Raw genomic sequence first — 13,521 nt, 5'->3', positions numbered from 1 at the left:
ACTCATAAACATTGGAACAAAATCTTTTTAAGATTTACTCAAATCTAAGATTTTCTTGGATTTACTCGAATCTTAGATTTACACGAATCTTGGATTCAATAAACCTCCTATATAAAATACGATCTAAATTAGAAGTATAAACTATTCAACATTCTGTTTTAAAAATAAGATCTTTTTATTTAGAAATTAATCTTTTAATTTTGGTATGATTTTATATTGTACATAGACGAGAAAATGGCTTTTTCATAACCAACATATCGCGATATGTTCAATTCATATCCGAATTATATGATCGTGGAAAAACATATATGTACTTTTGAATAATTTAAATGACATACATAATATTTACTTTTTGTCGAAAACATATATAATATCAGCGGTCGTATCATCTAATTTAGTTGATGTTGATGATATACCAGCTAATTTTGCCGACGAAAATACCACGTGTATAATATTTTTTTTAAATAAAATAAATCCAAATAGTTGTTTTACAAAAATATATTTTTAGGAAATGTAAAAGATTATACATTTCATTATTTAGTAAAATTAAAAATGTAATCTTGTATAAGAGATATATTCGTTTACATTTTCTATAAAAAACATTGCTCTTAACTATTTTTTTTTAAATAATAATATTATATATGTGTTATCTTCATAAGAAAAATTAACTGATGTATTAATCTACATCTACATGAGCATATATTTGGGAAAATACAATTTCTTTTTATATATTTATATGTTTCATGAAAAGATAAAAATATCTAGCTATAGTAATTTAAAAAATAAAAATATTATTTTAAATAAATATTTAAATTTAAAAAATTCTACAAAAACTCTGAAATTTTGTCAAAAACTCATAAACATTGGAACAAAATCTTTTTAAGATTTACTCAAATCTAAGATTTCCTTGGATTTACTCGAATCTTGGATTTACTCGAATCTATGATTCTATAAACCTCCTATATAAAATACGATCTAAATTAGAATAATAAACTAATCAACATTTTGTTTTAAAAATAAGATCTTTTTATTTAGAAATTAATCTTTTAATATTGGTATGATTTTATATTGTATATAGATGAGAAAATAGCCTTTTCATAACCAACATATCGCGATATGTTCAATTCATATCCGAATTATATGACCGTGAAAAACATATATGTACTTTTGAATAATTTGAATGACATATATAATGTTTACTTTTAGGCGAAAACATATATAAGTCACCGTATCAGCGGTCGTATCATCTAATTTTGTTGATGTTGATGATATACCAGCTAATTTTGCCGACGAAAATACCACGTGTAGAATATTTTTTTTAAATAAAATAAATCCAAATAGTTGTTTTATAAAAATATATTCTTTGGAAATGTAAAAGTTTATAAATTTTATTATTTAGTAAAATTAAAGATGTAATCTTGTATAAGTGATATATTCGTTTACATTTTCTATAAAAAAAACATTGCTCTTAACTATATTTTTTAAATAATAATATTATATATGTGTTATCTTCATAAGAAAAATTAACTGACGTATTAGTGTACATCTACATGAGCATATATTTGGGAAAATACAATTTCTTTTTATATATTTATATGTTTCATAAAAAGATAAAATATCGAGCTATAGTAATTTAAAAAAATAAAAAAAATATTTTAAATTTAAAAAATTCTATAAAAACTTTGAAATTTTGTCAAAAACTCATAAACATTGAAACAAAATCTTTTTAAGATTTACTCAAATCTAATATTTTCTTGGATTTACTCGAATCTTGGATTTACTCGAATCTTTGATTCAATAAACCTCCTATATAAAATAAGATCTAAATTAGAAGTATAAGCTATTCAACATTTTTTTAAAAAATAAGATCTTTTTATTTAGAAATTAATTTTTAATTTTGGTATGATTTTATATTGTATATAGACAAGAAGATAGCATTTTCATAACAAAAATATCGCGATATGTTCAATTCATATCAGAATTATATGATTGTTCAAAAACATATATGTACTTTTGAATAATTTATAACATACATAATGTTTACTTTTTGGCGAAAACATATATAAGTCGCCATATTAGCGGTCGTATCATCTAATTTTGCTGATGTTGATGATATAGCTTAATTTTGCCGACGAAAATACCACGTGTAAATATTTTTTTTAAATAAAATAAATCAAATAATTGTTTTATAAAAATATATTTTTAGGAAAGGTAAAAGTTTATAAATTTCTTTATTTAGTAAAATTAAAAATGTAATATTGTATAAGAGATATATTCGTTTACATTTTCTATAAAAAAACATTGCTTTTAACTATTTTTTTAAATAATAATATTATATATGTGGTATCTTCATAAAAAAATTAACTGACGTATCAATCTAAATGTACATGAGCATATATTTGAGAAAATTTAATTTCTTTTTATATATTTATATGTTTCTTAAAACGATATAAATATCGAGCTATAGTAATTTAAAAAATAAAAATATTATTTTAAATAAATATTTAAATTAAAAAATTTCTTACATAAACTCTGAAATTTCTTCAAAAACTCATAAACATTGTAACAATATCTTTTTAAGATTTACTCAAATCTCATGTTTTCTTGGATTTACTCGAATCTTTGATGCAATAAACCTCCAATATAAAATAAGATCTAAATAAGAAGTATAAAATATTCAACATTCTGTTTTAAAAATAAGATATTTTTATTTAGAAATTAGTCTTTTAATTTTGGTATGTTTTTATATTGTATATAGACGAGAAAATGGTCTTTTCATAACCAACATATTGCGATATGTTCAATTTTATATCCGATTTATATGACCGTGCAAAAACATATATGTGTTTTTCAATAATTTAAATAACATACATAATATTTACTTTTTGGCGAAAACATATATAAGTCGCCGTATCAGCGGTCGTATCACCTAATTTTGCTGATGTTTATGATATACCAGCTAATTTTACTGACGAAAATGCCACGTATAGAATATTAAAAAAAAAATAAAAAATAAATCAAAATAGTTGTTTTAAAAATATATTTTTAGAAATGTAAACATAAATTTTCTTATTTAGTATAAGAGATATATTCGTTTACATTTTCTATAAAAATTGCACTCAACTTTTTTAAATTTTATTTTTAAAAATAATATTATATATGTAGTATTTTCGTAAGCAAAATTAACTGATGTATCATCTACATCTACATGAACATATATTTGTACAAAGTTTAAAATATTTTTAATAAATTGAGTTGAAAAAGCCCAAAAATATTGCATATGTATATAAAATTGTTTCCATCTAAAAAACTTATAAAAATACTACTAATAAAATGTTTAAATCAAGATATTTAAAACGTTAAATAAAGTTAAATTAAAGGGTTAAACATTTGTTTTGTCTTGGAAACCATGAAAGTGTTGAGCAGGTCATGGGGATTCTCCACTTTGACAAGTCCTAGTTTTAGAAAGGATTTGTGTGAAATCGACTGACGCAGAAGACAGAAGTCATAACAAAGAAATGAATAGGAGTGGATATTCGTGAAAAAAAACTCTTTGCTCTCATATTGATTTGTTGATTCCAGTAACAACACATTAGCAAAGCTCTTTCTATCTTTTACCAAAAAAAAAAAGCTCTTTCTATCTTTTAAATTGTTCGTGAGTTGTATGAATGATTGAACAGCAATGATCAATCTTCTGAAGTTAAGTTGTAGCTTTTACGGTAAAGATCTAACCAGACAACGATATAACAAAATAAAAATATATTTGAAAAAAAAAACTACTAGCAGAAAGGAGCACTCGGTTCATGAAAGATATGATACAAAATAGGAGTATCTTGTAGCATTATCATCTTAGGCTATGGAGCCAGATGGAATGTCCATGGAAGCTGCTTCATTGTCTTATGAGATGCTAAAGCTTGGAAATGAACTCTCTCAACCGCGCCCATTGCAGATGAGCATCTGGTAAATATATAGCTTGGAAACAGTCTCTTGTGTTGCTGTTGTTGGATTTTTTTTTCAGGAATGTCTGTAGAAGCTGGACCAAGTTGTTCTCACTTTTCAAACATTTCATGCTTGTTAATAGAGTATCATGTATCATCCAAACCTAAGGACATGAATGTAACAGTGAGAGGAACCTAAAAGCATCCATGTCTTGATTGTTAACTGAGAGGATCATGTATCCAAACAAACTATCTATCTGTTCTAATCCTTCTTGGTCACAAAATCTCATTTTCTGATCTCAATCTATGAGCTGAAGAACTACAAGCTAACTGAGAGTGGTTCTTGTTTATGTTTGTGCTTCTGCATCTCTTTCTCGACGGTAAGCGAAAATCTCCTGACCAACTACTCTCCCTACTCGTCTATTCCTCCTACTTCTCTTACTCAAACCTCTCTTACCTTCTCTCTCAAACCCAGGCTCTGACATTGGAACATAATGAATAAACCACAAAGGCAACATAGCTGCCAAAGACTGCATCAGGATTCCTGCAGGCAAGTTTGCGTAGTTATTACACGTTACACCGATCGCATTAGCCATCCCAACTCCAGCAAACCCGCTAACTATCGATGACAAACACAGAGCTGAAGCAAGGAAAGAAGTGATGGTTCCTTCACACCCTCCAGGGCACATGTTTGCTAGCAAGACAGAAAACGGAAGAATCTTGAACTGTGCAAGAATCTCAGCCACACTTGAAAAGCAAAGCACAAAAGCCTTGTTGGAGATTCCAAGCGTTACATTTATTTGCTTCACCAAAATGTAATCAAAGAGTAATGACAATGCATATAGGAGCTGAACTATATGGACCAGTGGCCTCATGGGAAGCGTCTTCTTCAAGTAACGATCGTAAACCACGGTTAAACATAGAAGCATCAACTGTCCAATAACCTTTGACATTCCTATAACCCAAGGATCAAGATTCAGAACTTGAGTTTGGTAGCAGAAGACAGATCCTGAGAGAAGAGGCACCATTGCAATGGAAGCTATGATCCAAGTTAATGGCTGAGAGACTTCATCTCCCTGAATAACTCCCATAAGATCATTAAACTGTTTCTTTAAGCTTGTCTCTCTTATCCTTGCTAGGCCAAATGATTCTTCTTTAGAGGACAGAGAAACAGTGAGCTGAAGAGACAAGAGAGCTGTGAAAGCAAGGAACAAGATTCTAGGAGGTGTCTTGACCAAGCAATATCCACCAAGAAGGTTTCCAAGGATTCCTCCAACAGCTGAAGCCATGAGGGCATAGGACTGAAGACCATTCATTTGGTATCTTAAACCATACTCAGCTACTAATGCGTCTTGTGCAACTTCAGTAACAGATGCTCCAAGGTTACTAAGCAAAGCAAGTCCCAAAAGCGAAGGAAGAGCTTCTCTAGAACCGGGGAATATTGCTAATGAACCCCATGCTAAACCTTGCAAAAGCACTGAGACAAAATAGGATCTGAGATTTAACATTTTAATTTTTTTTTGAGCAAAAACATTTTTAAATTAATTTTAATAATTTGGGAGCTATATGTATAATAGTTTTTAAAGATTTGGACATGCAAAAGTTTCATCCGGCTATGCTCAGAACCGGCTATGCTACAACATAAATATTAGACCAAGTAGGATTATTTTTCTAGACAAGAAAATCTTTGTGACTAACCTCCAATGGAGATGTAAGGAACTCTACGAGCACCATCGATGTACAGAACATCTGAGAGGACTCCATAGAGAGGCTTAGCCACCATGGGAAGAATAGCAGTGTACTGCACAAGCTGAAGGGTAGATGGCTTGAGATGAAGGCAATGAGACATGTGAAAGTTAAGTGCAAGCCATGGGAAACACCTTGACCCTTGAACCCAATAACCTAAAGCACACAACAAAACTGCGTTTCCTTGATCTCTTCTACAAACTTCCGTTTCATCAAAGCCTCCAGTAACACCACCACCATTGTTGTTTCTCCTTCTAACCAACGAGAGACTACTGGTGAATGTTGTTGTTGTTCTCGATCTGGTGTTGGAGTTTAGGACAATGGTTTTGGTTAGCTGCTGCTGTTTCTTGTTAATGGTGGTGTTTAGGTTTAAACCGTACGGGATTGTTGATGGTTTCAAGAGCTTTACTGGGTTTGTGATGGATAATAATAATGGATTGTTCATGATTCCTTAAGCCTTTGTTTTTGTTTTTGATCTGAGGGATTCAAAATCTTGGGGAAAAAATTAAAAAGATGGAACAGAGAGAAGAAAGGAGAGAGAGATTCACGGGTGGGTGCTTAAGAAGGAAAGAAAATCAGCCACAGAGATAATGTGGCCACCATTATATTATATGCAGTAATTAGCACTCTATCTGTGTGTTTAGAGAGGAAACTAATAAAATTAGAGAATGATATCGAAGATTGATAAGAATCAAACAAAAATAAGAAGAAGTTAGAAAGGTTGTCTTTAAGCAGATGGTAATCTCTATAATATTATTTGAGAAGTTTATGTGTCGTGCTCACGTTAACTCTCACGGTGGTTAATTACACTTATATCCTTAATGAATTAAAAATATTATTAGTGATTTTCATTTTTTCATTATTAAGGATTTCCATTAATAACAATTATCTATGTTTCCTTTTGCTTAATAAAACTGTGATTAATTTTTTAATGTAATTTTTCTTTTTATTAAGACACATAAATAATAAAAAGAATTTTTTAATAAAATATAAACATATACATTTATATAAAAACGAATTTAGTTTTTTTTATTCTTTATGTTTCCTACGACAAAAATAAAAATTTCAATAACTTTTAAAAATGTATACTTATAAATATATATAAAAATAACTTCACAAAAACTTAAAAATATAATAATTCAGATATATTTTTCTAAAATATAATAATATTTTTATTATAAATATCTTTCAATCAAATAATTAATAAGAAAATAATTTGGAACAACATAAATGATTATTTAATATCTTATTTTACCAGAATTATTATATCTTATGATTATTTTTAAAACAAATAAATGTCTTATAACGTGAGGCTACAACAATATAAATAGTATTTCTTATTTATCAATATATTTTTGATTGAATGATTAGAATTTTCATAACAAAAATTATTAGCACTTTAGTTTTTTTTAATTTTATGGAAAACAGCATATAGCAAATTATACACAATCTTACAAAATATATTTTTCATCCTAAGATAAAGTAACAAGATGAGCTTATTTTAGTTTAACTGTAACCAATTAAGATGGGAACATAATAATACATAACAAACTAACTTTTCAAATAATATTATAGAGATTAAAAATTAACTTAAAAGTTATAAACAAAAAAATTTTTTTTATCAATTTTTTTTAATTTAATCATTACGTAAATGTTAGTATCCGTGCATGATGTTTGTATCCGTGCATGAGCACGGAAAAATCAGCTAGTTAAGCAAGCAGTATAGGACTAGTTTTATGTATTTACTATTTAATCATCGCTTAATAAGGACGTGAGATTAATTTGCATACGTTAACTTTATTTGTCGTGGGACCCACTTGACGGAGTATCCTTGGTTGGTGTTTCGAAGAGGAGAGTTTTTTCTTAAGATTCGGGTGGGGTCCCTTTCTTACACAAACTCCTCGAAACTCTGATTGTGACTTCTTATTTTGCGGAAATATCACATCTGACAAATTCATTTAGTATCGACACGTATAAGTCAGACATGTGTTACAGTACTATAAGGCAAATTCTACTGTGGATAATGCTTACGAAATTACATGCATATATCTTAAAGCTTTTTTTTTGGCGTATATTCCAAAGTTTTTTTTTGCTTTAAAATATTATTCCAAAAGTTAATAAAGTATTTTTTAATATAAGTCGTTTTAATTTTTTTTTAATTTTAAATTATACGACGTTTTCGATTTTCTGTGTAAAATTTATTAATACTTAATATTATATGATCAATGATAATATAGCTTTTATTTTATTATTGGTTAATTTATAATTAGATAAATAATTAATGATGTTTTTGTTTATAAAATATAAAAAATTAATAATTTTTTAATCTATGTACACAATTTTAAAAGATTTTATATTAAAAACAAAAAAAGTATATATCAAGTATAAAAGCGACTATATTCCATTATTAAACTGTTATTTTGTCGAAAAAAAACTGTTATTTTATCGTACTAGCTCTAACTTTTTTTTATTACATCAGCAGTCTTTTTTTGTTCAACTACATCAGCGGTTTTCACATTTTTCTCATCCATTTTTTCTTATTTGCCCACACTCGATAATTGTAATATTTGATCATATTTATTGGAATCATACTATACGGTACCCCACACATTTAGAACACATAAAAAAAAATTGGAGAGATGGTAACAAGAATAAAGGAAAAAGCACATAAAGAATTATCACAAATACATAATAATATAAATTAAACAAAATTATACAATAACCCGTTGAAAATATATATGAAAAAAAAAACAAATCCGTGTGAAGCACGGAGAACCACTAATCTACATATAGCCACAATATTATGCCTCCAACTGGACGAATACTCTAAGATTGAAACTCCCAGACAAATAAAACAGCAACTGTACCCAAATAAAACAGACGCTAGACAATTCCTGCTGGGCTAATTACTAGAGAACGTTTTTCATCTTGTTCTTTTGAGGTCGGAGATCTTTGGATAATTGTGTCATTTTCTTTTATCTCACGGTTTACTTCATTATTTTTGGGTTTATAATCGAAAGACAGGTCTTTATTTGTGGCCATGGCGACTAGTTCTTTCTCTTCAAGTCCCTTTGTCTTTCCTATGCTACATTGTTCCCTCCCATGTTTCTCCAACGCCTCCTTGAACTTATTTATCTGCCAAAAAACAAAATACGCAATTAGTGTTCGAAATGCTTGAAGTTGTCTGATTGTTTGAAAAAAATCAGTATATATCTAGTAACTATAAGCATTTTGCACAAAAAAAAAAGAAATAGTAACTACAAGCATAGATGCAAATGCAAACATAAACAAACAATCAAGTTCCAAATTATATACAGAAAGAAAATAATAAAGAAAATGGAATGTACCGTGGCATTAGTACAACTGAAGCTGCAAACGCGGCCTGAGGAACCGCGGTAGAACCTGAAGAAGGGAAGAACATGAACGTGAAGACTTTGACATAGACTTCTTTGTTCTTCGTAGTTCACTTGTAGAAACTCCACCTCTGGATTCTTCTCTGCTATTTTACATATCTGAAACATATACTCCAAAGTCACACTTTTGATGAAAATATAAAAAGAACTTGAGTTTTCTTATCGAAATGTAACACACTGTATCTATATAACTTGAGATGGTTTTGATTAAATCCTAATAATAACACTTGGAGTCGGTTTACTATTCTGAATTGTCTACTAATAGAATCTGTTGTATCCGGTTTAGTTTTTTAATTAAAAATGATTGAGACCGGATTACTTTGGGATGAAGAGCTTTGCATCCACCACACCCAGGAGAGAAGAAATCAACGACAACAAGTTTATCTCCAGCATTAAGTAGAGAGTCGACAAGATCTTGAGGTGATGTTACCGACTTCATGTTAGGTTTCAGTTCCTTCTCCCACCATTTTTGGTTCCTTCCAATCCCAAGACTCGTCTGAATAAATTAAACAAAACTATTTAACCCGATCAACGAAAGATTAAAATGATTCTGAGCTAACCTGACAACGGATCATGGAAGGAATCTTTTTCTTGGGAAACAATATGTTATCATTCTCGCCGTAGATCAATGTTCTAGGGTTGACATGGCTGCAAGATATCAGTCTTGGGCTAATGCAGCTCAGAGAAGAGATGCTTTTAGGGCTTAGGTTGGAACATTCTCGGAGGTTGAAGCGGTTGGGATTAATGAAGATTGGATTCAGCTTGATGAACGTATCTGTCGCCATAATTTCACACAGAAAAAGAATTGCCGTGTTCCACAAGAAACATGTCATATAAAAAAAACTTGAAAAGAGAAAAAAAGTTGAATAGCAGAGAGAGAAGAGGTTTTGTGAAATTTCTCTTCTGCTCTCTCCACCATCCTTCTCAGAAGCTTGATTTTGGAGAAAGAAATAGGTTTACAAACCGAAATTTCTAAAACAAGAGCACTGTTTTTTTAATTAGTATTACCTATTTTTAGCTTTATATTTCTATATTTTAGAACAGTTAGGGTTCCATTTTATCTTCTTTTTCTTTATGAAACTCCTACCACATTAAAGAAACCAAACCACTGGTGCATAAATAATTGTTAGATACTGTACTTTGATTTGTTTCTTAACTGATTTAATCCGTTTGGTTAAACCACCAATCCTTCATGTCTGGTTCATTAGACAAAGCTCAGGTATAATGCAAACTGTTTCCTCTTTGGTGTCCAAAACGATCAACCCTAAACTTGGTTTTGTAAACTGTTACCAAAAGTTTCTGTTTTTGTAGGTTGGGTTGGCAACTTTACACAGACATCTGCCATGACCTGACTTTGCTAACTAGACACAACTGGGACCATCACAAATAAATAGACGTTCTTTGGTTCCTTGTAGAAATACTAAAAGTAATTGAGAAAGTCTTTTCATATAGCAAAATCAAATTTCACTTTGGATGAAAAAGGACAGAAAAATCAAATCCAGAGACTGGAGATGATGATATCAAAGAATAGCTAGAACATAAGATGGCGAATGAACAGAACTCTGTAATTGGTATTAATGGATATCCTGAACAGATACTGTGTAATGGCATTATCTCTCTTACAATAATGATCCTGCTGCAAACTACAGCCTCTGTGTTGAGTATGAGGAATTTGGAGGCAAAAAAAAAAAAAGAGCTATGGGATGAGGTCGAAGTTGGTCTCCAATATGTTCTGAATTTTGGACAGGGAATCAACTTTAAAATCAGGATGCAGTCCAGAGACAGAAAAATCATCTGGTCCATACCTTCCAGTTTCATCTAGCAAGCAAGTGAAAGCTCCAGCTCCTTTCCCACAAGCTATCTAAAGAATCAAGTGAAGAAAATAATCAATCACCAGTTACAATATTCAGACAATATGCAAAGCTCCTTCGTAGCAGATCTTTAAACAATTGCATAAGAAGGTCTGTGTTTAAGCTTCTTTCATGAGCTTAAACACAGACCTTCTTCAGGCATTGCTTAAAGATTTTGCTATTCAGAGAGGTCTATCATCATGATGTCAGCCACTCACATCATCTTTCAAGCTGTCACCAACCATCATGACTTCGTTAGGTTGGATGTCCCATGCTGAACATATATGCAGCAGCGGATCCGGGTTTGGTTTATACGGACGAAACTCTCTGCCTAGTGCCGGTGAAAAGATAACCTAATACAACAAAAACTAATTAGACAAAACAAATAAGGCAGTAAACTAGAGAGATTCCACCATATAGCTTAATATACTCACCTCAAAACGTTGGTGGAATATGTCAATTGCCTTCTTAACATTGCGTGTAATTAGCCCCCTCCTACAAAAATGAAACAGCAAGTTGCTCACCTTCTTCGCACTGAGCATGGCAAAACAACACAAACTGTAGAGAGAATAATCTGAAAACCTACTTTATCTTTTTGGAATCAAGAAAGCTACATAGCTCAACAGCACCTGCAACACTAACTTGTCATATATTAGAAGACAATCACCAAAGAACTACTTCATCTTCACACTTAAAGTTACAATCTTTCTCAATCGTAAACCAAACCAAGTTCGAATCTTTCACCTCACAGATCAAAACTAACATAGATTCACACAAACCCTCAAACTCAAAACCTCAAACAATCAAGGAGGGATGAATCCATACCGGGCATGATTTGGAGCTTATCAATCCCCTGTTGCTCATAATCAGCGATGATCTCATACGCCTTCTGCTGCTTATCGGGGCTCCACGACTCTATATGGTGAAGAATATCGATTCCTGTAGGACTCTCCGCCTTGATTCGCTTGTACTCGTCTTCTCCGAGGACAGACCTGTACATTGCCGCGAAATCGATTACCGGAACCGTTAAGGTCCCGTCCATGTCGAACACAACGCCTCTCAGGCGAGCTTTCGCCTTCGTCGTTAGATTCGCCATTGAGATCGAAGAAGAAGAAGGTTTGAGTGTTAGTGAAAGGAATGATCTTGATAAGAGGAATGTCATGGAGAAGAAATGGGAAAGCGACAAACTGAAACCGAAGATTAATAACTAATCTCTTAACCGATCCGGTTCGGTTTAACTGAAATTAAAAAAAAATTAGTTTGTTTCGGTTTAGTTGTTTTATTTTTATTTGAGCATGTTTGTGTAGGAGCTCAAGAATGGGAACAAAGACACCAACAATCTCAACAACAATGGTTGTGCCTCTGCTGCTTCTTCTCTTCTTATTTTCTTCCTCTTCTTCATCGGTTTCCGCCTCGGTTCGGTTCTCGGCTGCTCGGAAACCGTCCCGGGCCCTTCTAACTCGTCCCACCCACCAAAGTTAGAAGCCATTCCAGCTGAACCACTGTTTCTGACCTGAGACGGGTTGTAACGAACTCTGCTCCTTCTCTCGTCCCCCATCTCTACCCCGAACTGATTAGCCGTTGATGTTCTTCTACGTTTATCCCAACCAATTACCTTCTGGAACGCTAGAAACAACAGTGATGGCCCGATGGCTACACCTAGCGATATGAGGAAAGCTTTAGGTCCCGTGCTGAAGAAAAGCGATAAGAGGATGAAAGGGAGGAGATACCCATACGATTTGAATGCCTACACAGTCAACAACAAAACAATCAAGACAGCATAAATGAAATAAATACCTTTAAGACATTCATTTGAGACCAAACTAACTTAAGAGTCACTGCTCACCGATCAAATGTTCAATTGAAAAACATAAAAATTAAATACCTTTAGAATCCAGACATTGTCTACAATCTCCTCTAAGATCTTCCACAGGTCGATTTTACCATTACCACCATCAACATCATCATCATCGTCTTCTTCAACGTTATCCTCCAATAATTCTTCCCAAAGCTGCCGTCTTTTCCTCCCTCTCTTCCCCCTCTCCGTCCGCCCATATCTTCCCTCTTCCTCCGCGACGGCGCGGATTTTGTAGATGAATCTCCGGCGATTCAGGGGAGTTACCTTCACCGAAACTACTGTAGAGGATAATGAATAGAGGAGAGGAGAACGGGAGGAGGAAGATACAGGCTTTTGGAATCGCGACGCACGGAGGTTTGAGAAGCTGAGGAAAATAGAGGGTCGCGGCAAGGAGGGGCGAAGAAGCGGAAGAGCTCCTCTCTCCGCCATTAACGTTTGAGGAGGAAGCGAGAGAGAGCAAGTGAAAGGAAGGAAATGTTCTGGTCCGTGTTTGTCCACTGAACTTGCGCCACGTTGTCATCATCTCCTCCATTGAAATCGAATTACCACTAAACCGGTTTGGTCCACGAGAATGTTCGGAGTTAAAATCCGGTTTACTGTATTAATGAAATGGGCCTTATAAGGCCCATTTAAAAAATTGAGCCGGGACCAAATCGGATGCTATGCTGAATTCAATGGGTGAGCTTGAAGAACACGTAAAAACATAAACCCTATGC

General features: G+C 32.2%; 4 protein-coding genes across 6 annotated transcripts; all 4 read right to left on the bottom strand.

Moving 5' to 3' along the window:
* Window positions 1-3,515: 3,515 nt before the first annotated feature.
* LOC103865257 (probable folate-biopterin transporter 9, chloroplastic) lies at window positions 3,516-8,122 on the bottom strand. 2 transcript variants are annotated; one of them, XM_009143053.3, is made up of 2 exons: window positions 5,637-8,122; window positions 3,516-5,415 (listed from the first exon to the last, which is right to left on the bottom strand). In XM_009143053.3, exons 1-2 carry the CDS (start codon window positions 6,127-6,129, stop codon window positions 4,286-4,288), a joined length of 1,623 nt encoding a protein of 540 aa, XP_009141301.1. In that variant the 5' UTR covers window positions 6,130-8,122; the 3' UTR covers window positions 3,516-4,285. The 2 variants fall into 2 exon arrangements, with proteins under 2 accessions (XP_009141301.1, XP_018513775.1); XM_018658259.2 differs by having other exon boundaries at window positions 3,516-5,403; window positions 5,633-5,687.
* A 239-nt stretch (window positions 8,123-8,361) lies between these two features.
* Window positions 8,362-10,391, bottom strand: LOC103865256 (thioredoxin-like 1-3, chloroplastic). Its single transcript, XM_009143052.3, has 4 exons — window positions 9,658-10,391; window positions 9,417-9,593; window positions 9,032-9,196; window positions 8,362-8,819 (listed from the first exon to the last, which is right to left on the bottom strand). Exons 1-4 carry the CDS (start codon window positions 9,928-9,930, stop codon window positions 8,568-8,570), a joined length of 867 nt encoding a protein of 288 aa, XP_009141300.1. The 5' UTR covers window positions 9,931-10,391; the 3' UTR covers window positions 8,362-8,567.
* A 257-nt stretch (window positions 10,392-10,648) lies between these two features.
* LOC103865255 (uncharacterized hydrolase YOR131C) lies at window positions 10,649-12,170 on the bottom strand. The gene is made up of 5 exons (XM_009143051.3): window positions 11,773-12,170; window positions 11,534-11,576; window positions 11,382-11,442; window positions 11,166-11,300; window positions 10,649-10,958 (listed from the first exon to the last, which is right to left on the bottom strand). Exons 1-5 carry the CDS (start codon window positions 12,107-12,109, stop codon window positions 10,794-10,796), a joined length of 741 nt encoding a protein of 246 aa, XP_009141299.2. The 5' UTR covers window positions 12,110-12,170; the 3' UTR covers window positions 10,649-10,793.
* LOC103865254 lies at window positions 12,071-13,302 on the bottom strand. Of its 2 annotated transcripts, XM_033290417.1 has the most exons (3): window positions 12,833-13,302; window positions 12,226-12,694; window positions 12,071-12,180 (listed from the first exon to the last, which is right to left on the bottom strand). In XM_033290417.1, the coding sequence occupies exons 1-2, from the start codon at window positions 13,232-13,234 to the stop codon at window positions 12,233-12,235; spliced, it is 864 nt and encodes a 287-aa protein (XP_033146308.1). In that variant the 5' UTR covers window positions 13,235-13,302; the 3' UTR covers window positions 12,071-12,180; window positions 12,226-12,232. The 2 variants fall into 2 exon arrangements, with proteins under 2 accessions (XP_033146308.1, XP_009141298.1); XM_009143050.3 differs by having other exon boundaries at window positions 12,156-12,694.
* Between the last annotated feature and the right edge of the window lie 219 nt (window positions 13,303-13,521).

This window comes from Brassica rapa, chromosome A04 (genome assembly GCF_000309985.2).
Source record: "Brassica rapa cultivar Chiifu-401-42 chromosome A04, CAAS_Brap_v3.01, whole genome shotgun sequence".
Taxonomy (NCBI): domain Eukaryota; kingdom Viridiplantae; phylum Streptophyta; class Magnoliopsida; order Brassicales; family Brassicaceae; genus Brassica; species Brassica rapa.
The sequence above is the reverse complement of the archived record's forward strand: the minus strand, read 5'-3'. Positions and strand labels throughout refer to the sequence as shown.